The sequence below is a fragment of the Aethalodelphis obliquidens genome, unplaced genomic scaffold (genome assembly GCF_003676395.1).
Source record: "Aethalodelphis obliquidens isolate GAN/ISIS:26980383/991018 unplaced genomic scaffold, ASM367639v1 scaffold27, whole genome shotgun sequence".
Lineage (NCBI taxonomy): Eukaryota > Metazoa > Chordata > Mammalia > Artiodactyla > Delphinidae > Aethalodelphis > Aethalodelphis obliquidens.
The window spans coordinates 18,531,201-18,558,695 of NW_020837971.1; the positions used below are offsets into that span (position 1 = coordinate 18,531,201).

Here is a 27,495-nt window from a genome sequence, read left to right on the forward strand (position 1 = left end):
GAAGACCTAAATAGACATTTCTCCAAAGAAGATATACAGATTGCCAACAAACACATGAAAGGATGCTCAACATCATTAATCATTAGAGAAATGCAAATCAAAACTACAATGAGATATCATCTCACACCAGTCAGATTGGCCATCATCAAAAAATCCATAAACAATAGATGCTGGACAGGGTGTGGAGAAAAGGGAACCCTCTTGCACTGTTGGTGGGAATGTAAATTGATACAGCCACTATGGAGAACAGTATGGAGGTTCCTTATAAAACTAAAAATAGAGCTACCATACGACCCAGCAATCTCACTACTGGGCATATACCCTGAGAAAACCATAAAAAAAAGAGTCATGTACCACAATATTCATTACAGCTCTATTTACAATAGCCAGGACATGGAAGCAACCTAAGTGTCCATTGACAGATGAATGGATAAAGAAGATGTGGCACATATATACAATGGAATATTTCTCAGCCATAAAAAGAAATGAAATTGAGTTATTTGTAGTGAGGTGAATGGACCTAGAGTCATACAGAGTGAAGTAAGTCAGAAAGAGAAAAACAAATACCGTATGCTTACACATATATATGGAATCTAAAAGTTAAAAAAAATGGTTCTGAAGAACCTAGAGGCAGGACAGGAATAAAGACGCATACTAGAGAATGGACTTGAGGACACGGGAAGGGGGAAGGGTAAGCTGGGACAACGTGAAGAGAGTGGCATGGACATATATACACTACCAAACGTAAAATAGATAGCTAGTGGGAAGCAGCCACATAGCACAGGGAGGTCAGCTCGGTGCTTTGTGACCACCTAGAGGCGTGGGATAGGGAGGGTGGGAGGGAGATGCAAGAGGGAGGGGATATGGGGATATGTATATGTATAGCGATTCACTTTGTTATACAGCAGAAACTAACACACCATTGTAAAGCAATTATACTCCAATAAAGATGTTTTTTAAAAAGTTATTAAAATTCAGATTCTATGTTCCAATTGGCTTGAAGCTGAATCTTAGTTATGCACACACTATTTGAAAAAAAAAAAACGTGGCCCTTCTTCATGTGCATTTCTAACTAAATGGACTGATGGGACCAAAGGCAATTTAGAATATCAGTGGCCAGTATGGGAAACTTTTGAAATCTCCAACCTTAATTTCCTTAAAACGAAACTGGACTACAATAGATCAGAGTTTCCCAGAACTGAGTGGAATGCTTATTTTGATTGGTATTTTGAGTCTTCCCAAGGTTATCAGTGGTCTCTCTTCAAAATAAGATTTTAAGATTAACTGGGGCAAACAAATGATCAAAGGGCTCCTGAAGTTGCAGGCCTTTCTTCCTGGTCTCTTTTTCTCAGCGTTTGCGTCCTGGGCTGTCCTGTCTCTCTCAACCCCTGTGCTCAGACTCCACCTTCAGCACCATCTTCCTCCTTCTCTTCTATGCTGCCTATGCCTCCTGTATACCCTCAGCTACCTCACACTAATTCTCTCACCAAACTTTTACTTTTCTCTGAAACTCTCTTCTCCTCTGAAACTATCAGAATCTGTCCCTTTAATATTAAGCCTTCTGAGGATCCCAAGGCTAATTTCTTACACTCCCTGGACTAAAGCTGAACTGTGAGCCAGTCAGAAATTTCCCAGAGTAATGCAGATCCTCAGAAATGTACTGAGGAATTCAATACAGTCGTTCAAATGTATCAGCCTGGTTTCACTGACTTATTCTTGTTCATGTGCTTGTCAGCGAAGGGCAGGCCCAGCACTGGATGAAAACCACTAACTGGGAAAATCCTGAAAGATCTCTAGAGTTACAGCTGGGAGGCCAACCCTCTTGGCTACAATAGGCTAATCTATTATACAATCAAGCTCAGGCAATCGCTAGATGACTTCACTGAGCAATGCCTAGGGCTTTTCCAAAGTCTGTTGGTTGGAACAAAATTCAGTCTTGTGCACAAAAGTCTGATGAACCTGTTCATGAATATTATAATTGAGTTCAGGTTGTTTTTAAAGAAATGTCTGTAGAGAACAAACTTATGGTTACCAGGGGGGAAAGGACGGGGGATAGATTGGGAGTTTGGGATTGACATGTACACACTGCTATATTTAAAATGGATAACCAACAAGGACCTACTGTATAGCACAGGGAACTCTGCTCAATATTGTGTAACAACCTAAATGGGAAAAGAATTTGAAAAAGAATTAAAAAAGAAAGAAAGAAAGAAAAGTCTGGTCTTCCAGATGTTGACTCCACTGAGTAGCTTTTAACTCTATGCTTATTAATTGGCCAGACCAGGAGCTTTCCCTTCTAGTACAAAGGACCAGGATGGAAAGGGAAACTATGTCCACTCCAGGTTTGGTTAGACTGGCAAACCAGCCCTCTCACACTCCAGATGAGTCATCTCAAAGGAAGACTGCTAAAATTCATAATCTTCAACGCCAGCAAATGAAGGCCCCTAAACAAAACCAAAACCTTCCTATTTGTTGCTGCTGTGATTGCACAGAGCCAGGACATTGGAAAAGAAATTGTTACAGATTCAAACTCTTCAGGTACCTGCAGCCCTCTAACCAGCCTTTCTAATGTACTCCTAATTCTCAAAGATGGGGCTCCGTAGACGGGGCTCTTCCCAATTCCCTCTCTTAATTGGCTGGGAGAAACGTTTCTCCAGATGGGGGATGAATCTCTTCCAGTACGAATTGACCCCAGAGCCACACTCTCAGAGCTCAGCCCCACTACTATAAAGCAGCCCCTGTATCAGAGGACTACAACTGTTCAAACAGTAGGGATCTCTAATGAACCTCAAGAGGTTCCTGTCTCTGAACCTATTCCGCTTTATTTAGGCCCTTTGAGAGAGACACACCCTTTTCTCCTGGAATTTATCTCTCCCCAAAGGGGAAAATGATTCTAGAAATTGACAGTGGTCATCAAAGTAACGCACCACATGAATTAAATGACCCTTTGACATCTTTTATTTGTCCCATCTCTGATGGTACCAGAGCTGATTCTGGAAACACTAATCATTTGTCCCTGTTGAGTCAGCTACCACCCTCCTTATGGGCAAAATCTCCAGGTGACCCCTCAAATCCTCTTAACGAATGTCCAACAAGTAAAGAAGCCCTTAAAGGTATAAAGACCATAATAGAAGATTACAAGGCTCAAGACCTCATAGTCCCTTGCACTAATCCTTGTAACACCCCCATTTTACTGGCAAGAAAATCTAAGGACCACGAGTGGAGGTCTGTCCAGGACCTCCAAGCAATAAACAACTTAAAAAAATTTATTTATATTTGGCTGTGTTGGGTCTTCGTTGCTGCGCGCGGGCTTTCTCTAGTTGCCGTGAGCAGGGGCTACTCTTCCTTGCGGTGCACAGGCTTCTCATTGCGGTGGCTTCTCTTATTGTGGAGCACGGGCTCTAGGCATGGGGGCTTCAGTGGTTGTGGCACGTGGGCTCAGTAGTTGTGGCTCATGGGCTCTAGAGCGCAGGCTCAGTAGTTGTGGCGCACGGGCTTAGTTAGTCTGCGGCATGTGGGATCTTCCCCGACCAGGGCTCGGTCCCCTATCCCCTGCATCGGCGAGCGGATTCTTAACCACTGCGCCACCAGGGAAGCCCTAAACAACTTACTTTTTAACACCTTGTTGTTCCTAATCCTCAGGTGTCACTAACATCCATTCCCACCAGAAGCCAATTCTTTACTGTAATTGGTTTATGCCGTGCATTCTTTACAAGCTGATCATCTACCCTGCGACCCCACCCCCCACCCCCTCTTGGCCTTTAAAAATGCTTTGCGGAAACCGTTCGGGGAGCTCAAGGCTTTTCAGGGAATGAGTCACCTCATCTCATTGCATGGCCTTGCAATAGACCTTTCTCTGTTCCAAACTCCGACGTTTTAGTTTGTTTGGCCTCACTGTGCTTTGGGCACACAAACTTGTGTTAAGGATCCCAAATAAACCCATCTTTGCCGTAGAAATAACTGGCAGTCTTATTTGTTTCAGGTCAACAACCCATTAATGAGGGAACCAGAGGATGACAAGGCTGCTTCAAAGGAGAATGCAGGCAACTGACTATGTGTACATAGCCAGCGAAAAAGAGCAGAAAAGGAAACTCTTGGGATGAGATCGATAAATCAAGCAGAAACCTGGTTAATGTTCTGAGCTGGCAGAGGTCATTTGCATTTTTACCAGATAAAATCATTTACATCACCACTGGAGGAAAAAATTTGCATCTCTATTACACAACAAAGCTTGTGTTTGGTTTTCTACAAGTTAACTTCTACCCTTAAAAGAGTAATAAAATGCCCGCATTTAAAATAGTAAGTCAGGGCTTCCCTGGTGGCGCAGTGGTTGAGAGTCCGCCTGCCGATGCAGGGGACACGGGTTCGTGCCCCGGTCCGGGAGGATCCCACGTGCCGCGGAGCGGCTGGGCCCATGAGCCATGGCCGCTGAGCCTGCGTGTCCGGGGCCTGTGCTCCGAAATGGGAGAAGCCACAACAGTGAGAGGCCCACGTACCGCAAAAAATAAATAAATAAATAAATAAAATAAAATAGTAAGTCAAAGTTACTAAAATCCCAGGCAGGACCCTTGGTGGTCTTGTCTGATACTGTATTACCATGACAATGAAGGCCACCAAGCCTCTTTTCTGCTTGACTTGCAAGTTCTGGTTCCAACAGGTGTGGTCTGGTGGTGCATGTTTTAGAGTCATCAGATGAGTAAATATGTTGAAGTCTGGAAAGCGTTTGGGACATGCGTTAGGTAACATCTATTTCCCTGACTCCTCCCTTCACCTCCAGTCACAGGTAGGTTCATGTCCTTTATTATCCTGTACCTCCTGGTGTGCGCACCCAGCACTTTGCATCCTATTCGTGTAAGAGACTATCTCTCCCTTTGGACACCAGGCAGAGTTTTCTTGCCCCCCTCTATGTACTGGCTCTCCAGCTCAGGGTCTGGTACAACTTACAAGTTCAATAAATGCTTGTTGAATAACTGTATAAATGAGATGGAATCTGAGCCATGTTGTGAAAAAACCATGGTAGGTACGAGGTAGTGGGGGGGGAAGAAAGTCAGTTCAGCAGAGGCAAGGACATCGCAAACTTACTAGTGGGAGGGTGGGCTTCAATGTGGGCCAATTGTGCGGGGAGTACAGGCAGGGCCAGCACAGGAGGATGCGGGCATGAAAGCACCACATCTAAGCGAGAGGTGAAGCGCAGGGATTCTTCCATTCTCCGTCTGCCTCATCCTTTGGCCGTCCTTGCCGTCACACGTCGGGAGGGTGCACCGCCCCACGGTGTGCAGGGATGGGAGGGACGGTGAAGAACCTGGAGGCACACAACGGGTTCATGTATCTCCCTCTGGAACGAGCCTCACTCCGCGGAGACTTTGCTTCTTTTAAAAACCTTACCAGGTCTATTCAGGGGTGACTGGGCGGTCTCCTAGGAGGGAGGAAACAGCTGGCCCCTCCTCTCCCATTCGCCAGCCTCCGCGACTCATCTCCCAGCTCCTGGCGCGCGCACTCCGGCGGGGCTGACCCTGACACCCCGTAGCTGAGCCGGGGGCGCGCGAGCCGGGGGCGCGCGAGCCGGGGGCGCGCGCGGCGAGGGCTTAGCGGCTCAGCCCGGCTCCCCGCCCGCCAGCCCGAACCCCTGTGACTCCGGGCCGGGATCCCGCCCGCCAGCCGGCTGGCCCCCTCGTAGGGGACGTGCTCCTGACCCGCGCCTGCGACCAGGAGGACGCGCAGCCATGGGCCGCCTGGCCGGGAGTGCGGCGGCGCTGCTGCTCGGGCTGCTCGTGGAGGTAGGGCCGGGCCGGGCGGGGCTGAGCGGTAACGGCACCGAGGCGCCCGGGAGACCGTGTGCGGAAGCCCTGAAGGCTGAGGGCCGAGAGCCGCGGCCTCACGGACCCGCACGAGCCCCCGTGCGGAAGGCGTCCGCGCCCTGGTGACGGGGTCGTCCCAGCCCTCCCCGCTCCTCCGACGGCCCTCACTCCCCCCGCCCCGCGTTACCGATTCTCGCGCGTGGGGAGGACCCGGGAGAACCCTTTGCGCGCTGTGCGCCCGACCCCTCCCGTCGCCTCCCCCGGGGGCCCGGGTCTGGTGGGGCTGGCGGGCGGGTGGTCCCTGAAGCGGCGCAGGCGCAGAGTCAGGGCGACCAGCGGTTTGGGGCTGGGGAGGGGGCGCCGCCGGGTCGGGGCGCGACCGCGCGGAGACGTGGATGAGGGAGGTGTCACGGGTCCCCGAGTGAGATGGCGGGACTGAGCAGGAGTAAATGTCCCCACCGGTGAGGATGAAGCGCAGTCTTCCGAAGCGAGAGAAAACCCCCGAAGAGCCGGGGTGGGTGTGGTCTTTTGGAGCCGAGACAGGGGACTTGTTGAAGCGACGGCGGAGGAATTGCTGGTGACCGCAACCTCGTGGGGACCTCGGCTGCCACCGGCCGGAAGGTTGCGCCCTCGGATGGCGACCACCCCCTTCTTGCTAAAGCGGGTTCTTTAAAATGGGAGCTAGTGGGGCCCTATGGTGCAGTCTGGATTAAGGTTTGTTCTATTCCCTGCTCACTTCCATTATTTTGAATGAAATTTTATTAAATTAATGAAGTCAAAGTAAATGAGTGATGAGGTTCTTACGTTTTCTCTTTTAGGTAGTAAAACTCTGGAAACGACTCCTTGGTTTTCTTCATGTATAAGGAAATCAGTGTTACAAAATGGGAGGGAGAGTCTGAGCTCTCCTGAAAAGAAGGTTGATGGAAAAGTTTCTTGCCCCCGGCCCCGCCATAGCAAAGACTTACTCTTTTTGTTCTTCTGTCTCCCTGGCTGAGTGGTTCATGTTTTTGTGGAGTGCCCTCCACTTGCGTCCTTTTTGTTGATTCATGATTTTATGACCTTAGGTATCACGTCTCCTGGGTGATCACCAGACAGATAATGGAGAAGTGAATCTGAGACCACTATTCACATAAAAACGCATGCATCTGTACCTACACATGCGATCCGCCCACTTTTAAATCAGCACTTGGTGAAATTACCTAGCATTTCGTTGGTTCTGCCTCCTGCACGTCTTTAGTGTGTGTGGTGCTGTGCCCTGTACGTAGCCTGGACTGCTTCAAGGACTCAGTTCTTTTCAAAATACTTAAGCCTGGGACACAGCCTCTCAGATCACTCGGAGGGACTGCTCTGAAGGGTTAAGGGAGGAGCCAGGATACAGAGGAGGTTTTTTTAATATAAAATTATTTATTTATTTTTGGCTGCGTTGGGTCTTCGTTGCTGTCCGTGGGGTTTCTCTAGTTGTGGTGAGTGGGGGCTGCTCTTCGTTGCGGTGCACAGCTTCTCATTGCAGTGGTTTCTTTTGTTGCGGAGCATGGGTTCTAGGCACACGGGCTTCAGTAGTTATGGTGCGCGGGCTCAGTAGTTGTGGCTCGCGGGCTCTAGAGCTCAGGCTCAGTAGTTGTGGCGCACGGGCTTAGTAGTTCTGCAGCATGTGGAGTCTTCCCGGACTAGGGCTCGAACTTGTGTTCCCTGCGTTGGCAGGGGAATTCTTAACCACTGTGCCACCAGGGAAGCCCCCTATAGAGGAGTTTTTGCCAAACAAAAACAAAAACCAAACAAAAAAAACCCAGGTAGATGGAACATCAAAAGATTACTATTAAAGAAAACCAGACAACTCAGGTTAATGAATTTAGCACTTTTCTATGTATGGGAAGTTGCAAGAGTTTGAGCATATTGAAATCATTCCTTTGATATGCACCTCAGCTATCTGGGGCCAGTATCCTGTTATTCTCCATCCTGAATCCCCTCTGGGTGCACAGTCTGGGAGACGTGATGTTCTTCAGGAATTTATCATCTTAAGAGAGAGTTCAAATCAGGCCTGAAAGGTTCAAATGATATTAAGCAGAACTGTGACAACACTACAATTTTTTTTGCGGTACACGGGCCTGTCACTGTTGTGGCCTCTCCCGTTGCGGAGCACAGGCTCCGGATGCGCAGGCTCAGCGGCCATGGTTCACGGGCCCAGCCGCTCCGCGGCATGTGGGATCTTCCCGGACTGGGGCACGAACCCGTGTCCCCTGCATCGGCAGGTGGACTCCCAACCACTGCGCCACCAGGGAAGCCCATACACTAAAATTTAAAGGAGTAAATTGATGCTTTCACAAAGTCAGATATCTAGATGATTGGTAATTTTTGTTTTCATGGGATGGTGTGGTGTAGCCCACTTTTGCACGACTGTCCCAAGCACCTGTTTTGTTTGTGGTAGAGAGGTGTCTCTCTGAGGAATTAAGGAGATTTCTTTCTAATGTATCACATGGAATCTTACACGTGAGTTATATATCTGAGATCTTTTCATCTTGAGTGGGTTGCTCTGAATTTCATCTAATATTGGTGGTTATCAGTACGCCTCTGACGCTTTTGAGGTCCTGAATCACATACATAAATGTGCTATTTCCGTTGCCGAGTATGTGATGAGGCAAAGAGCTCTCTTCAATTTGAGGGCCTAAGACAACGGGGGGAGATGTTTGAAGGCTTCTGACAGCCAGCTGCAACCTGGAATACCTGTCTTTGTTCTGCTTGAGCTGGTTTCACTGTGGCTGTCGTGTAGTGGACCATAAACCACCTGGCAGCCTTTATGCTGCCCTGGCCCTCTGGCATCCTGTTCCTAGGCAGCCCCGCTCAGGGTTGTGTGGGGCGGGCTTGGGGCGGGGGTGGTGTGCTCGGGAGAAGTCCTTGAGCATGGAGGGTGTCTAAAAGTTGTTTCAGAAGGGCTTTCCTCCCCTGCCTCACATCCTCCTATAGAAGTTCACTTACCTGTTAGACAGCTAGACTGCGTATTGGTTTTTCACTTAGCAGAGTGCTTCCCCTGTGTTCTAAGCACATTACAAATATTAACTCGTTAATCTTCTTAGCAATTACTTTTAGTCCCATTTTTGTGTCAAATGGGGATGTTAAAGAGCTTGTCCACAGTCTCACTGCTGTGACGTGTGAGGGCCTGAGATGCTAACCCAGGCAGAGGGGCTCCGACTGCCGCATCCTGTGCCTCTCCCACCGCTGGACACAGAGACATGGAGAGAATCTGTACTCGGTCTGTCCCGAGGCCAGTGGTAGACTTGGATGGGTATGGCCCCACGAAAACCAGCAAAATTCCCTCTAGGAACTCAGCTCCATTTAGGGGACCATATAATTTAGCATGCAAACTGTGACACTGGAGAGTGACGCTGGGGACTGTTAACAGTCGTGCCCGCACAGCAGGCATCAGTAGGACTGTCCTGGAAGCCCCGGCCTGTGCTCACCCCAAAGCCCAGGCAGAGCTGTTAGTAGGAGCCGGCTGGGGGGCAGCATTATCCCTTCCCTGGGGAGGCTTCTGGGACGCTCATCACTGAAGTGACCTTTACTTTCTGTTAACCCGGACTTGCCTGTGAATCGCATGGGAAGCCGGCGAGGACCCTTATTTCATCTTCCCCCCTCCCCAGTTGCTCCGTGCCAGCTGGGTAGATATCCCAGGCACGTGGGCCATGGGGCGGCCACAGAATAGGGGAATCCCGCGGCTCTTCTTGGGTCATGAAATTCTAAAGTTGTGTGTTGTCCTCCTGTCCACTGGTCTGTGTGAGGCCCTGTGAACAGTGGCTGCAGGAACAGTGACGGTGCTGAGCCGTCTCCCAGTACCCCTGGTGAACTAGTCCGCTAGTGCGCTGGGTGGCAGCCGCAGCATAGAAACTGAAGAAGAAAAGCGGTTCCAAGCCTGAGTATGGCTTAACAGAACCTGGGGAGTCATTAGGTGCTGAGCATATGCGCCCCCCGTGGGCTTTTGTCAGAATACGTGGCTTTCTGGATATTGTCACAGCAGTCTCTTTCTAGAGGTCAGGTTGTTGACACTTCTGTAATATACTGAGCAGTATTTGTTAACGCGTTCTGTCCTTCCTGAAAGGATCCCAGAAATGTGTAGTGTACTATTTAGTATAAATTCACCCTGTGCCAGGGTTGGGGTTTCTGCTGCATCCATCCGTGGGGGAAAGAACTCTACTAGGTTATTTTATTCAAGAGACCGGCATCAGTATCTTTCTGTTCCTCCCCTGGAACCCAAAGCTGGAAACCTTTAAGTGAGGCTGCCATGTGTTTCAAACTTATTCCGGCCAAAGAACATCCCTTCTTGGGCTAGAAAAAGGAGTGGTCTTCTCTTCGAGAGAGAGCATTGGAAAGGGAACATTGTCTTTTGAAACTAGGGAAATTCACAGGCTTACTGAGTATTTTTCTAAAGTCCTTTGTATTTTGATGCCCAGGAGTCTTGAAATTAGAACCAAGTCATGTTTAAGGGTGTTTTTTGTCTCATGCCAAATGTTTTTTGTACCCTGGAATTGCGATGAATGTGGCAGCCCTTGGACGCCAATTTTCTGAAATAAACTACTGCCACCTTCCCACTCTTTAGAGTTTTTAGAATCTGAGCAACATGCAGTTTGAGTGAAAGAGAAGACTGTGGGGGAGTTTGTTATCTATGGAAGCTCCACGGAGGCTGGGTGCTGAGGACGAGGGGTGGCAGTGATACGTGAGCCTGGTGGCGAGGGCACCACTCTGAACTGGGGGAAACTGGCTCCGGGTGTGTGAGGAGGGCCTGGGGCTCTGGGCCCTGACTTGGGGCCCTCCTTGGCCCTTGCTTTCCTGTGGCTTGTGCAAACCTATAAAGACCAACGAGGGGGCCGTGACTCTAGAAGCACATGGATCAGGCTTTTGGCCACTGGATTATCTAGCCATGGGATGGCAAGTCCTTTTCTTAGAACGTCCATTTATCCGCTCAGTGAGGCCTCAAATGTCACCCTTTTGATGAGGCCTACCTTGACCACCCTATATAAAATCTCAACCCAATTCTCCTCCCAGCGCTCTGGCTCTGACCAATTCTCTCCTTTCTCTGTATCTCTTACCTTCAAAACATGATGGAATTTACCTTCCACAATCTACACATTATAGGAGCAAAGGTTTTGATCCATTTTGTTCACTGAAATATCCCCAGCTCCTGGAACAGTGCCTGGCACACAGTAAGGACTCAGTAAATATTTGAATGAGTACAAAGAACCGTGGTAATGACCCTGCGGGAGGGAGCTGACTAGGTCTACAGTCGGAGAGGGAAGGTAGCTGATTAGCTATGACTCTGGAGGGGGCCTTGTGTGTTAGGACTTAGAGCTAATCATTATTTGAACACCTCTAGTGATGGAAACTCACTATCTCAAAGCAAGGCATCAACTTTTTGGACAATTTTAGTTGTTAAAGTTTTCTGTTATACTGAGTAGAAATGTCTGCATTGTTTCTACCTGGTTCTACTTTTGTACCCCTTGGGCTTTTCAGAATAAACATGATCACAATGACAGTCCCTCAGTTGAACACAGCTGTGCTGGTCTCCGCGCACCCCCTGTTCCCTGCCCCGTGTTCTTCTCCAGGCATCATTTCCTTCTGTTATTTCTCACAAGATGTGGTTTTGAATCATCTCACCGTCCTCACAGCTGCCCTCTGAAAACTGCCAAACGGGATGAACAGTGGTCAGGAAATCATCACTGTCTGAAAAAAATGGTCCTAGAAAAAGGCCACTCAAAGTGAATCCACTTAAAACAGGGATCAAAATTTCATAGTTAATAGTGAGGAAAAAGTTTCAGCTTAATTTGGAAAAACAAAGCCCAGATAATAAAACTAAGATAATTCCATCCCAAGTACCCATTTTTACAATTCAATCAATTTGGGTGGGGGAGATGAATTTCTCTGATAAAAGTCTGTGATGCATAATAGCATAGTCTTCCCTTGACCTTGAAAGTTAGTGGCATGATCATAGTAAGGGACTTTTCTTTTTTTCCCAGAATTATTTGCTCGAGCGATCAAACCCCGCCGTACGTCCACCTCTAGCTTCTCTTGGTCTTTTTTATTCATATCATTCTGTTTGGGGCATCTGTTGGGTCATTATTAACGGGTACCTGCCAGAGCCTTTTGTCTCTTCCATAGACTTCATGTATCTTTGCGAGATCTGCAGGGTCACTTTGCCGTCCATCTGTGTGGTATTTGTGTCGTACTTGCCTGTGATCCTGACACCGGAGGCTGATTATGGAGCTGCTCGTTAAGTGGGCTGCAGTGTTGGTACACTGTTTTAGAAGGAATGAGTTCAGTGTTGGGTGCATTTTGTCATGCAGCCTTTGGCTTGCCTCCCATCTCTTCCCCATTGGGACTTGTTTGAACAATAAGGACACTCTGTTCTGTAGATGTGGTCTCACTGGCACTGTCACAGCCCTTGTTTGGACCTTTGCATTATGCAGAGAAGCCAAGAGATTTACACTGAGTTTGCAGTGACACAGATGTTTTTAACATCTGTTGGTGGTAACCCACAAATCCTCATAACATTTGTAGAGTGTTGAGTATAATCTATAAAACCTAAATTGAGGACTATATATTAATTCTATTTTACATTACTTCCTTCATCTCATCTTCTTAAGCCTGTCAACCTCTGTTTGAATGCTATATTTTAAAGTCCAGTACCTTTATGGCTTTGTGCCGTATACAGATTTGATTATCGTACCGTGTCGGCTTTGCCCAATGGAGTAAAAAAAATGTTAAATCGGGCCAAGTCAAAGATGGAGACTTACATCTGGGTTGAAGTAGATGATTGAGATTTTTTTAAAGTTAATTAATTAATTTTTGGCTGCGTTCGGTCTTCGTTGCTGTGCACAGGCTTTCTCTAGTTGCGGCGAGCGGGGGCTACTCTTCACTGTGGTACGCGGGCTTCTCCTTGCGGTGGCCTCTCCTTGTTGTGGAGCATGGCCTCTAGGCACACGGGCTCAGTAGTTGTGGCTTGCGGGCTCAGTAGTTGTGGCTCGCAGGTTCAGTAGTTGTGGCTCACGGGCTTAGTTGCTCCGTGGCGCGTGGGATCTTCCCGGACAAGGGCTCGACCCCGTGTCCGCTGCATTGGCAGATGGATTCTTAACCACCGTGCCACCAGGGAAGTCCCTGGTTGAGATGTTGACTTGGAGAATACTGATGTCCTTAATTTTAAAAAGTCAGAATTTAGCTTTAAACGTGCAGTGTTTTGAAGTGTTTGATCATCTGCCCTCTGTGAGGAAAGGTCCAAGAGTCTAGCCAGATATCTAAATTTGGGAGTTATCTGCGCTCATGCTGCAGAGCAGAGCCTTATGCACGGCCAGTGTGTTCGGTGAGTAGGACACGGTGACCTTTGCTGGTTGCGGTTAAGGAGTCAAGTGGTCAGCGGATACAGGGAGGCAATGAATGTGAATATATATATTTTCACGAAGTGTAGCTGCATACTTTGAAGCTTTTGATTAGAGCACAACATCCTCCGACCAGAACAAAGAAGTAGTATCTTATAAATCAGGTTTGAAATTGATCGATTGTGTACTTGAGGCACAGAAGACCCGTGATGGGAGTTAAGTTTCTGGTTTAGATAGTGTCTTAGTGCATTTGAGCTGTTATAACAAAATACAAAATACTACCTACCGGGTAGTTTATAAACAGCAAAATTTCTGGAGGCTGGGAGGTCAGTCAAGGCACCAGCAAGGTCCAGTTCGGTGAGGGCCCTCTTCCTGGTTCAAAGCTGGCGCCTCTGGCTGTGTCTTCCCATGGTGGAAGGGTAAGCAGTCTCTGTGGGGCCTCTTTTATAAAAGCGTCTATCCCGCTCCCGAGGGCTCCACCCTTGCGATCTAATCACACCCTAAGTGCCCCTACTTCTTAATCCCACCGCATTGGCGTTAGCACTTCAGCGTGAATTTTGAGGGGACATGAGCATTCAGACCATAGCAGATGGCAACATAGCGATGTTTTGTGGAATCTCAGCCCTTTGTGTATTGGCTGGGAGTCTTTTGGGTAAATTACTTAGGCTCTCATTGACTCCACTGAGTCACCTGTAAGAAGAGAAGTGCCCCAGGGTAGAGGGAAGCTCGGGGAAAATCCACCACTTGGAATTTAGCTCTGCACAGTTTGGACCAACAGACTGTGACCATTGTCAGTTGTTTCTAAGCAAGGTGCCTTGCCCAGGTTCCCTGCCAAAATGGAGAGAGGGCTCCAAAAATACCTTTTTATTTAAAAATTGTGCTTTCTTCCCTTTTTAGTATATCTGTGACTAGATTGAAAAGAAACTTGGTCATTAGTGTCCAAAACAAGGGAAAGGAAGATTGTGATTACTACCATCTTTGGCTCTCAATTTTTGCGCTGGGTAGAGCAATAAAAGGGTTCAAACTAGAATGCTCTTCCCCTTTGATGCTTTTTGGATGGCGGAGCAGAAGGCAGCATCCACAAAGGTAACACCTTGACTTTTAACTAACTGGGAGTAAAGTTGAGTGAAACCCTTTGGCTCTGTGGCTGGTCTCCGTCTCTTGGTATCTTGTGATTTATGCCCATGTTGTCCAAAGAATCAAACTATGGCTTCCTGGAGAGAGTGGGGACAGATCTTAAACTCTTATGGGGGGGGCAGGGAGTGTGGGAGTTCGTTTGATTGTGAGAATTTGTGAAAGTTCCTAGTTGTGGTACTTTGTTTCCTTAGTTGTATAGAAAACAAACGGATGAGAAGGGGGTGGGGTGTGTGAGGCAAGTCCCACAGCCTCAGGGCATCGTTCTCACACTGCTGCAGGGTCTCCCCACTTGGTTAAAATCTCTGCAACCTCAGCTGCTCTCTACTGACTTCAAGGTACATTCCAAGCAGTTCAGGATTCTTTTTCCGGAACCCTGGCTTCTTTCTTTTGTTCTTTTTTACTTATTTCTTGTCACTTTCCTCCTGACCGTTTTTCTCTAGCTCAGAGAGTGTCAAACCTTTTGTTTGTATCCTCTCTTAAGGAATTTTCAAAAACTGTATACCCCTGCACATATTCTTTTGAGTTGACTTGCAATCTTTTTTTTTTACAGATTTTAAATGACGAATGAATTGGATCCAGTGAGATGATTGGATTTGATCTCTTGTGTATTGTGAAAATTAACTATTTAAAATTGAACTAGAAGAGCACTCAGTGTATACAGTGGAATTTAAATACCAGGAGCAATTTGATACTGATTATTGTAGAGGAAGGATGTCACTGGCCACATCAGTTAACAAAGGTTGTTGCGGCCATCAAGCCCTCAGCCACTGCAGCCTCCCCAGACTGTGCACCCTGACGGGATTCAGGATAGAAAAAAAACAGGTTACCGGCCCTAAGTAGTTAAGATGCATATCAAAGGAACGATTTCAAAGAGCCTAGACTCTTGCATCTTCCCATACATAGAAAAGTGCTAAATTCGTTAACTTGAGATGCCTGGTTTTCTTTAACAGTAATCTTTTGATGTTCCAGCTACCTGGGAGGTTTTTGTTGTTGTGTTTAGAGAAAGAGAGAGATACAGATATCTCTCTCTATAAATCTATCTCTTCGCTCCTCCCCGACCTCTTCAGAATAGTCCCTGAGAGCTACCTGAGAGCCTGTCTCCAGGGCTTAAGTCCTCAGTGTATCTCCTGAATAAAACATAATTCTCAACTTTTAGGCTGTGCACTATCATTCCTTTAAAAATATGCAAACAAGCTCATCGTTAACAGTTGGAAATTTTACATCACCTCCTTTTCTCTTTGATCTGCTTCCATTCTGCTTCCCACACAGAACTTTAATGCAATCTATGCTTGCAAGTCTGTTTTTGCCATCCTTTTTTGGTCACAAAAATATATATCGAGTTAATTTTTAAAACGTTTCCTCAGATAAACGATTAAAAGATTAAAAATTTACTAACAGAGTTATCATTACAGTTATGACACGTTCGATGGAAACACTGTAAATATATTACCAACTGAATATTAGTAAACAAAAGCTTACTGGCAATCATTTTCTGAGTGGGGTGGGGGAGGATTTTATTTTTTCAGTTGGATCATGTATCACTGGTAGAAATGGAAGAAGTTTCATATTGAACTTCTTCTGAGTCATGGGCCCAAACCTCACAGTAAACTGTGATCAGGTCATTTTTCAATTTAATTTAAAGCAAAGAGTTTGAGAGCGCCTGAGGTGTAAAGTGTGTGTTGACAAAGGTAGTCTCCTTGACGGAACTTCAGTGAGGCTCCTCTGTGCTGTCTTGACTGGGCCCCTCCCTGGCCTTCTTCGTCTGTCTGCACTGACCCACGTTTAGCAAGAATCTTGCTACATTATCCCCCTATCCTTGATATGCGATTACTTTGACCTGCCTTCAGCAAGAATTCTGTTAAATCAACTTAGCAAGAATGCCCCTCCCCTTGATATGTCCTCTTAGTGATTTTCCGTCCCTTGATTCCTTCACTCTGTTCCTTGGCTGTAAATCTCCACTTGTCCTTCTTGAGTTTGGGATTGAGCTTCATCACACTCTCCCCTGGTGCCATAGTCTTTTTTTTCGCGGTACGCGGGCCTCTTACCGCCGTGGCCCCTCCCATTGCGGAGCACAGGCTCCCGACGCGCAGGCCCAGCGGCCATGGCTCACGGGCCCAGCCGCGGCGCGGCATGTGGGATCCTCCCGGACCGGGGCACGAACCCGCGTCCCCTGCATCGGCAGGCGGACTCCCAACCGCTGCGCCACCAGGGAAGCCCTGGTGCCACAGTCTTGAATAAAGTCTTCCTTACCATTTTAACAAGCGGCAGAGTAATGTCTCTTCAACAGAGTTGATACCAGTATTTGCAATGGTCTTAGAAAGATACCCTGAACAGTTTTCAGTTCTAGACCAGCACATCCTGTAAGAGTAGGAATGGGTGGGAGGTGTACCTTGTTTTGTAGAGAGGAGAAGGGTGGTTGTGAAAGGGGAACTAGCATGGCCACTTGACCAGCATCTTCACCAGAGCCTGTGTTCCCAGGCAGGTCAGTTTTAAGAAGGAGGGCCTATGGGGGTTAAGGTCTAGAAATTGCGTTTTTAACAGTATGTGGAATTGAGACCACAGGTTCCTTGATGTACTTGGTGCTTTTACTACTTTCTTGCGGGAAAGGAGCTGGTGTTCAAAATCATGACACCTGGGCTTTGGTCAGCTGAGCTGGGTGTGAGAGGCCATCACTGTGGCAGCTGGTCCGGCTGCCATGTGGTCAGCTCTGTGGGCAGTGGCTGTTCTTGGAGACCTCCTCCTGGACAGGAGTCGTACTTCTCCCATAAGACTAGAGGGGCCAGCCTCTTCATTAGGCCTCCATCTGGTCCCTTTCCAAGGGTCAGCATGACCTGGTGGTGACGTATTTCGTACAACTGCCAAGAGTAGAGGTAGGTTTATTTAGTGATGATTGTCACAACTAGAATTGAGACCTTTTCTGGATCCCTCCCTTGTGATCAGAATTGGTTGTGTGTCTAGTTCTTCTTTTGGTAGTTGACTCAGGATCTCATTGAAATCATCATCTCAGAGAGGTGAGGGAACCAGAATAAAGGAAACCTTTACTGTCCACCTAACACCTGACATCCACCTGACCTAAGTTGTCTGTGTACCTTGAGCACAGATATAATTAATACAGGTAAGTCTTCAGAAGGAAACTTAAAGTGATTTAAAGCTTTTCAGTGAAGCTAGCTCCTCTCTGACCTTGAACTCTGACCTTCCCTTTGCTTTCTCCTCTGGTTTTTAGCAAGTCTGCATTATTATTGCTGAAAAGGTCTGAGGACGCTAAAATAGCTCTTTCTTTGATGGTCAGCTTCACCCGTGATGCCAGGCTCTGGTGTTGTCCCTTTAGCCTGCTGTGTTTTAGGCCATGGTCTGAAGTCCTTACTCTGTGGGGTCTTTGGCTACAAGGAGGCCGGGGTGAGAGTGCGGGCGGATATGTGAGTGAACACGGGAGGGAAGAGGTTGCACAGTGCAGTGCACAGTCACGCTACCTCTGTACAGGGAGGTCACGGCTCCTGGGAGAGCCGTCTCCTGAGCAGAGATGGTTGGAATTGGTATCAGCAGAGCATTTTATAGGGTGGCAGAGTCCCCCCACTGATGAAAGCGGTATCTTCCATGCAGTTGTGCACATGTAAACAAGTCAGCAGGTGTGAAACATTCACATTGTTGTATGAGCTTACATTTATTTCTCTGGGGAAAAGTTTAAAGTAAACATGTGAAAAAATAGGATTTTCTTGTGTGCCTCTAATTATGGAGTACTCATTAGACTGTGTATCCACTAGAAGGCTTTCAGCCCTGAGTAACAGGATTCTGTCCTTGTGGTTGCATTGTGGGTCACGACAATCCTTCATGATATGCAAATAAATCAACTTCCACAGCATCTCTGTTAGGACATAGATGTGTTTGTTCTGTCCGGGCCTAGCAGTATGACTTGGTTCCCCTCGCTCCGACTCAATATTTCCCAATGGGACACTCGTTTTGGAGGAGGATGGTGTTAGATGGGTCCTCAAGGACCAGCATTTTTGAATAAAAAATCAATCCAGTGATTCAGATATAAACACATATAGAGACCTTCTTGCTAGTATGTGGCGTTAATTACTTTTTTTTTTTTTTTTTTTTTTTTGTGGTACGCGGGCCTCTCACTGTTGTGGGCTCTCCCGTTGCGGAGCACAGGCTCTGGACGCGCAGGCTCAGCGGCCATGGCTCACGGGCCCAGCCGCTCCGAGGCATGTGGGATCTTCCCGGACCGGGGCACGAACCCGTGTCCCCTGAATCGGCAGGCAGACTCTCAACCACTGTGCCACCAGGGAAGCCCAATTACTTTTTTGAAACATCTTAGAGTATTTTTAAAACTCTCCAACGTTATTTACTTTCTCTGATTTATAAGAGATGATGGTGATGATGTGATAACTAGCACTTACTGTGTGTTTACTATGTGCCAAAGACTACTTTTTAAAAAAATTTTTGATACTTTCCAATTTTCTTTTTCTCTTTTTTCCAGCTTTACTGAGGTATACTTGACAAATTAAAATTATATATATTTAAGGAGTATAATGTGCTGGTTTGAAATGTGTATACATTGTGAAATGATCACCCCATTCAAGCTCATTAACACTTCATCACCTCACGTCACCTTGTGTATGTGTGGTGAGAACGCTTAAGGTCAATTCTCTCAGAAAAGTTCAAGTACAGTTTTATTAATGACAGTCACCATGCTGCACCTGAAATCTCCAGAACTTATGCATCCCGCATAACTGAATCTCTGTACCCTTTGACCAACACCTTTTCATTTCCCCATCCTCTCAACTCTTGGTAACGGCCATTCCACTCTCTGCTTCTATGAGTTTAACTCTTTTACATTCCGCATATAAGTAAGATTAGGTAGTCTTTGTGAGTTGTCTTATTTCACTTAGCATAATGTCCTCCAGGTTCATCTATATTGTTAAATGGCAGGATGTTCTTTTTTTTAAGATTTTTTTTTTTGGATGTGGATCATTTTTAAAGTCTTTATTAAATTTGTTACAATATTGCTTCTGTTTTATGTTTTTTGGTTTTTTGGCTGCAAATTGTGTGGGATCTTAGCTCTCTGACCAGGGATCAAACTGTACCCCTGGAATTGGAAGGCAAAGTCTTAACCACTGGACCGCCAGGGAAGTCCCAGTATATTCTTCTTTTTTAAGACTGAATCATATTCCATTATACATATAACATTATATTTTCTAAATAAATAAATTTATTTAAATAAGTTACTTTTATTTAAATACATGTATATTTATTTACTTTATTTTATTTAAATAAATACATATAATATATAAATATGTAAAATTTAAATGAATATATAAATAAATTAAATTTTATTTTACATAAATATGTATTATATATAAATATGTTTAATATGTTTATATATATATATAAATAAATGTTTTCTTTATCTCTTCATCCATTGTTGGACACCAGGGTTGTTTCCTTATCTTAGCTACTGCAAACAATGCTGCAGTGAGCATGAGGGTTCAGATATCTCTTCAAGATAGTGATGTTATTTCTTTTGGATTCGTACCCAGAAATGGGATTGTTGAATCATATAGTAGCTCTATTCTTAATTTGTTGAGGAGTCTCCATGCTGTTTTCCATAATGGCTGCACCAGTTTACATTCCCATTAATAGTGTGCAAGTGTTCCCTTTGCTCCACATCCTTGCCAACACTTGTTCTCTTGTGGTTTTGATAATAGCCATTATAACAGGTGTTAGGTGATATCTCATTGTGGTTTTGATTTACATTTCCCTGATAATTAGTGATGTTGAGCTGCTTTTCAGGTACCCGTTGGCCATCTGTATGTCTTCTCCGGGAAAATGTATTTTCAGGTACGTTGCCTAATTTTATTGGGTTATTTATTGTTTTTTTTGTTTGTTTGTTTTATTTTTTTGTTACTGAGTTGTATGAATTTCTTGTATATTTTAGATATTAACCCCTTATCAGGTTTGGTTTACAAGTATTTTATACCCCTCTGCAGGTTGCCTTTTCATTTTGTTGTTTCCTTTGCTGTGCAGAAGTTATCTAGTTAGATATTTAGTTACTTGTTTATTTTTACTTTTGTTGCCTCTGCTTTTGGTGTCATATTCAAAAACATACTGCCAAGACCCATGTCAAGGAGCTTTTTCCCTGTGTTTTCTTCTGGGTGTTTTGCAGTTTCAGGTCTTACATTTAAGGCTTTGAACTGGTAATGCTTTGATCTGTTTGAAATTTTTACAACCTGTTTTGTGAACTGTGATGTGATCTGTCTTGCAGAATGTTCTGTGCGCACTTGAGAAGTGTGTGTATTCTTCTGTTGTTGATGGAAAGTTCTGTATATGTCTGTTAGGTCTATTTGGTCTATAGTGTTGTTCAGCTCTGCTGTTTCCTTACTGGTATTCTCTTTGGGTGACTTATCCATTTTGAGAGAGGGATACTGAACTCTCCTGTTATTATTGTGTTTCTGTCTATTTCTCCCTTCAGATCTGTCAGTATTTGCTTTATATATTTAGATGCTTTGATGGTGGGTAAATATATATTTATAACTTACAGTTTCCTGTTGAATTGACCTTTTATCATTATGTAATGACCTTCTTTGTCTCTTTTGACAGTTTTGACTTAAGGTCAATTTTGTCTAATATAAGAATGGTTTACCCTTGAACAATGGGGGTTAGGGGTGCCAACTGCATGTAACGTTACAGTGAGCCCTCTGCATTCAAGATTCTGCATTCACAAATTCAACCAACTGTGGATCGTGTAGTACTGTGTATGTATTTATCAAAAAACATCTGCGTAAAAGTGGACTAGCATAGTTCAACACTGGCACAGTGTTGTTAAGACAACTTAGGACAACTGGGGCTTCCCTGGTGGCGCAGTGGTTGAGAGTCCACCTGCCGATGCAGGGGACACGGGTTCGTGCCCCAGTCCGGGAAGATCCCACATGCCGCGGAGCGGCTGGGCCCGTGAGCCATGGCCGCTGAGCCTGCGCGTCCGGAGCCTGTGCTCCGCAACGGGAGGGGCCACAACAGTGAGAGGCCCGCATACCGCAAAAAAAAAAAAAAAAAAAAGAGGGACAACTGTGTAGCCACTCCTGCTCTCTTCTGGTTAACATTTGCATGGAATATCTTCTTCCATCCGTTTAAGCCTATGTGTATTTTTAAAGCTTGAGTCTCTTGCATGCAGCATATAGTTGGATATTGTATTCTCATTCATTTAGCCACTTTGTTTTCTTGATTGGATAATTTAATCTGTTTACATTTAAAGTCATTATTGACAGGTAAGAACTTACTCTTGCCATTTTGTCCAGTATTTTCTGACTTTTTTGTAGTTTCTTTGTTCCTTTCTTCCTCTTGAAGAATGCCCTTTAGCGTTTCTTGTAAGACAGGTCTAGTGGTGATGATTCCCTAGTCACCACCGTCATCTAGTGGTGATTTTGTTTGTCTGAGAAAGTCTTAGTCTTGTCTTCATTTCTGAAGGGCAGCTTTGCTGGGTATAGTATTCTTCATTGGTCATCTTTTTCTTTCATCACTTTGAATATATTTTCCCACTGTCTCCTGGCTTGTAAGTTTTCTGCTGAGAAATCCACTTATAGCCTTATAGGGGTTCCTTTGTATATCATAAATCCTTTTTTCTCTTGCTGCTTTTAAAATTTTCTCTTTGTCTTTGACTGTTGATAATTTAATTATAATGTGTTTCTGTGTAACATTCTTTGGGTTGATCCTGTTTGGGGACCTTTGAGCTTCAGGAACCTGGATGGGCATACCCCTCTTAAGATTTGGGAAAGTTTCAGCCATTATTCCTTTAACTAAACTTTCTGGTCCTTTCTCTCTCTTTTCTCCTTTTCAGAGTCCCATAGTGCATCTGTTGAGTTGATTGATGGTGTCCCATAAATCCCATAGGCTTTCTTCACTATGTTTCATTTCCCCTCCCCCCCGCCCCGACTGGATAATTTCAAATGACCTGTTTTTGAGTTCACAGATTCTTTCTTCTTCTTGGTCAAGTAGTGTTGAAGAAATCTGTTGGATTTTTCATTTCATTCATTGTGTTCCTCAGTTCCAGAATTTCTGTTTGGGTCTTTTTTTATGATTCCTCTTTTTTGAAATTCTCATCTTGTTCGTGTATCGTTATCCTGATTTTGTTGAGTTGTCTACCTGTGTTCTCTTGTAGCTTATTGAGCTACCTTAAGACCATTATTTTGAATTCTTCGCGAGGCAAGTCACAGATTTCCAGTTCTTTATGGTTGGTTACTGGGGCTTTATCAGTTTCCTGTGGTGGGGCATGTTTGCCTGATTCATCGTTATCCGTGTAGCCTTGTGTTGATGTCTGTGCATTTGAAGGAGCAAACACCTCTTCCTGTCTTTACAGGCTGGATTTTAGTAGGTAAAGACCTGCTGCTCTGTCCCCGGACTGATGGGACTGCCTCAGGGATTGCATTGGAGCAGGGCTAGAGCCTGGTCACTTGGCTGCCACCAGGTCTGCGGTTGTGTTCACCGTTGGCGGGCTTGTTACTGGGGATGCAGGTGGTTTGAATCCTGTCTATCACCTGGGTGATGGGCCTGCCTCCAGCGCTGTGGTTGAGCAGCCTGGTCATGGTGCCATTTCTAGGCCTGTTACCAGGGTCATGGGTGAGGGTGGCATCTGCTGTATCCCTAAGCGTGCTCCCACCAGGTCTCTGGGTAGGCGGCACTGCCTCTGGGACCAGGGTAGAGTGGGGTTAGAATAGGGTCACAGGGCTGCTTCAGGATTTGCAATCAGAACTGAGGTCAGCAGACCTGCCAGTGGAAGCTCGGACAGGCGTGTCTCACACTGGTTTCCTGGGTGGGCGGTATTGCCCCTGGACCATGGCATATTGGGCCTGGAATCAAGTCATAGGGCCCTTTGAGGGTCTGCAGCTGGGACTGAAGTCAGCAGTCCTGCTACCAGGGGCAAAGGTGGGTATGGCTGGGTCCCTGGGCCGGCAGGAGTGACTCTAAACCACCTTAGAGTGGGGCTGGGGCCGGTCACAGGTCGGGACTGAGGTTGGAGATCCTGTTAACAGGGGCATAGACAGGGTGGCACCTCCTGGTGCCTAGGCAGCATGGCTCTGTGCAGGACCGTGGCCAAGCTGGGCCACAGCCGAGTCCATGGGGGCAGGGCTGCTTTCGGTCTGTATCCAGGGCCACTGTCAGGGAGCCTGCCTTCTCCCAGCGACTCTTCTCGGTCTTGGGCTCCACCAGGGTTTTGCAGCTTTGTACCTGGATCCCAAAGCTCCCATGAGGACCCTTTGGTCTGTGGATGGATGTCAGTTTGTTCTTAACTTGGGGGATGTGAGCTGGGCACCTTCTATTCAGACATCTTGCTGATACCCTGCTAAGCACGGCTTTAAACACTTGATGTTTCATCTCTACAACCCTTCTCTGAGTTTAGTGCTGCATTATATCCATCTTGCAGGTGAACCAGGTGAGGCGCAGGAGATTAAGAAACTTGTCCAAGGTTTTCTAGCTAGAGCCAGGATTCCAACCTCGTCAGACTGGCTTCAGAGTTTGTGTTCTTAAATACTGTTGGTTCCCCTGCCCCAGGTGTTTACGTTCGTATAATAAATAATGTTCTCTTCTCTGTGGGTCCTGTCTGGGCTGCCCTGGAAGGAGTTCCTGCTAGATGGTTCACGTTTAGGACTTTTTCATTCTCAGAGTCTGAGAAATTCAGCCATGTTACCCTAAGTGATATATCTTTATTGTAAATAGTATATGGAAATGGGGAATATGGGAATTTTGGTTCACGGAATCCAGAAACATATGAACAAACTTAAGATCTGGAAGGTAGCTCAGGAACCAGAGTGCCTCATTGGGTTGTCTTTGTGGCGTTTGAGTCACAACTCCTGCTGACCTGCCCCCCACCAGCGCCCCCGAGCCCCTACCTTGCTAGGTAGGCTGCAGTCAGGGGCCCAGCCTGTTCGGCCCAGTGCTTTGTGCCACCATGGGTCAGGGAGGGTTTAAGGGGGCTTGACAGGCGCTGTGGGAGTGGACGACTCCAGAAGCAGGCTTCAGAGGTGCTAGGCGAGCGCCTTGTATTCGTAAATGTGACTGCTTGGTCCCTGCACACATACCCATTGTGGCATTGCCATGTAGAAATTATTATGAAAATCTGTTGGAAAATATCTTAGAGCACATATAAAAGAAAACAAACAAAAGAGTGGGTTTTGGTTTATGAACTCTTTGGCATTATTCATTAATTTATATTTATTTCCTCTCTTTATTTTCATTAGTAGAGCTCATTGAAGGAATTCTAGTGCAAGCGGTCTTTTTTTTTTGTTGGCCGTGTAGTATATGGGATCTTAGTTCCCCCACCAGGGATCGAACCTGTGCCCCCTGCAGTGGAAGCACGGAGTCTTAACCTCTGGACTGCCGGGGAAGTCCCAAGCAGTCTTTAAATCAGTGGGATTATAATCCTTGAAAGGCCTTGCTAAGTAGAAATTATGTGAGTGAAATTTGGTTTTCTTTTTAAAACTCATCATGAAGAATTATGTTCTCAGGCAAAGGCATGCCACTCCTGTGAAAATAATTAGCCACTACTGCTGTATCTAATAATGAGGTATGGGGCAGGGAGATGAGGGGCCCATACTTAGCTTTTGCTACTTGGACACTTAGGGAAAGGGCCACCTAGAACAATACACTGGGCTAAGATGCCACTCCCGCCCGTAAGAGCCGGATCTCATCTGCGCTCCGTGTGCCGCGCACCGTTTTAGTTGTGTGCCTTACTTGTGTTCCCCACGCGGACCTTGTAAATGTCGTCTCTCCACTTTACAGGGTGCAAACTAAGGTTGAGAAGTTAAGTGATTTATTAAAGGTCACGTGTGCAGTCAAAGAAGATGGTAGGAGCTTTCTCTTCAGCTTTCCCGTGTGGGGAAACTGAGGCACTAAAGTTTAGTGGTTGTTGCAAGTCAGCATCTGTTATACATGTTGTCCTTCAAGGGCTGGGGTTTGAGCCGGGGAGAAGGGAGGGGGCAGCAGTGCTGACGGGTGAGGGGGGTGTCGACACAGGGCCCCCGCCTTGCCCAATCCCCTGCACCCTCACCTTCTATCCCAGCCCCGCGTTTCGCTGCTTTCCTTCCCCTTTTTTTTTTGCTACTTCTCCCAAGTCTGCAGACAGGCTGATACTTTTTTAAAAGACTTTTTAAAGGTGTGTTTCTCTGTGTACCTTAAGTTTCCGGTGGATCGTCCTCTGGCTTACAAGCATGCTTCAGTGTAACGGGCTAACCTGGAAGCAGCACCACTTCATGAAGCTCTTCTTCCCAGCACACAGCAGCACCCCTCCTCAGGGGCTCTTCTTTCACCGTCCCCGTCCCGACCTCTCGCCTGCACCTTCGATGCTCATGTCTTCTAGGCTTGGTGGAGCACCTCCTCGTCTTCCCGTTCTCTGAAAGATCCCGAGGAATCTCATTCACATCTAAATCTTCAATCACAGTATTTACGCCAATGTCTCCAGAATCTGTGTTTCTAGCCCAAGAATTCCCTGCTCAGCGACAGCCCTTATTGATCCAGTTGCCTAATAGAAATCTCTCAGACCCTGTATCTGAAACAGAGCCCATCCTTTCTCCAAGTGGCCCCCGTTGGTTTTCATCTTGGTCAGTGGCCACGCCGCCCAGCCAGGAGGCTGCTCCAGAAACCTGGACCACTCCAGCCCCGCCCCCTCTGCCTTCTCCGCAGTCCTGTTGACCCTTCCTCCAAGGTTCTAGAATGCACCTCTCTCAGGCCTCCGTCCTGTGCGCCTGCCTCAGTCCTGGCTGTTCTCCCTGTGGACGGCCCTCTTCCTTCTGCCTGTGTGATCTCTTGAAACCCTAACCCAAGCTGTCACTTCCTTATTTGAAATCCATGAATGAACCTAAAATTTCACCCACCCTTAGCTTAGTTCAAAGTGCCCATCGGTGCCCGTGCATTCCTTAGGTGATGTGTGGTGTTTCTGTCCTGTCCCAAGCCTTGCTGACTCCACGCCCTTGCCCTGACCAGGTGCTGTGTCTAAGAGTGAGGCAGCAGACGTCACACATTTTTAAGTGTGTTTTTTATCTTACGAGAATTAACTGATCGCTGTACGAGTTTTAGAGCCTGCCTCGTCAGCAGTGAGTGGGGGAGGAGGGCCTCTGAATGGCTCGTTCTCTCTGCCTCGCCTCTCTTTACCCGTGATCACAGTTCTGGATGAGGGTTCACTTTCTGGAAATCACAACGGGTTGGAGGGAAAGAGATCCAAGATTGTAAATTTTGAACAGGGTGGGCAGCGTTGCTAAGATGCAACCAGGATATGCCTGTCAGAGCAGAGTCTTTCTGAATGGTACCTGCTGTGTTGTGCAGTGTGCCGTCCGTGGTGCCGACCAGGACGGACTTGGGAGCAGCCCTGCTGTGAGGCTCCAGGGTCTGGAAGGAAACGATGCCTGGCTGTGCGGCTTAGGAAGAGTGTGAGTGAGTGTGTGTGTGTGTGTGTGTGTGTGTGTGTGTGTGTGTGTGTGTAGGACACGGAGCACGGTGATACCAGTGGAATCAGAGGTTGGGAGGGCTTCTTACGTGGTGATGAATGACCTAAGCAGCTGTGGTGTGTGCAGGGATGGAGCTGCTGGGGTTGGGGATATAGGGACTGGGGGCGTCTGTTAGGGCTGAGGGGAGCCCCAGTGTGTCTCATTGGTTTTGTTCCGGGAAATATTTAAAGCAAAACCAAAATCTTGAGGCCTAGGTCTGTAATCTAAATATTGTTTGTCTGGCAGGAGATGAATTGGCGCTTACAGCCAAGCCTAGGAACCTTGTTTTAGGGTCTATGTTATAGGTAGACAGCCTCTGGCTCCCCAGGCTAGTCGTCTATTTCCCTCACTTTGAAAGCAGGCCTCCTACAAAGATTTTTCACTGGTGAGAATGCCACCAGCCCTGCCCTGACTCTTCCTCCCAAGTGGTACAAAAGTGGAAATGAAAATATATCCCCATTAAATTATGCTAGGTGGTGGAACTATAGTTGCTAGGGACTAGAGGCATTAAAAACTTTCCCCCAGGGCTTCCCTGGTGGTGCAGTGGTTGAGAGTCCACCTGCCCATGCAGGGGACGTGGGTTCATGCCCCGGTCCAGGAAGATCCCACATAGTGTGGAGCGGCTGGGCCCGTGAGCCATGCCCGCTGAGCCTGCGCCTCCGGAGCCTGTGCTCCGCAGCGGGAGAGTCCGCAACAGTGAGAGGCCCGCGTACCGCAAAAAAAAAAAAA

At 46.7% G+C, this 27,495-nt stretch overlaps 1 protein-coding gene across 1 annotated transcript in view; it reads left to right on the top strand.

Annotated features, from left to right (window-relative positions):
• The first annotated feature begins 5,496 nt into the window (after positions 1 to 5,496).
• Positions 5,497 to 27,495, top strand: part of VOPP1 (VOPP1 WW domain binding protein) — a 90,532-nt gene continuing 68,533 nt past the window's right edge. The window contains exon 1 of the mRNA XM_027124104.1: positions 5,497 to 5,777. Coding sequence (XP_026979905.1) covers positions 5,724 to 5,777 — 54 coding nt within the window. The 5' untranslated portion in view covers positions 5,497 to 5,723. The remainder of the gene's footprint in view (positions 5,778 to 27,495) is intronic.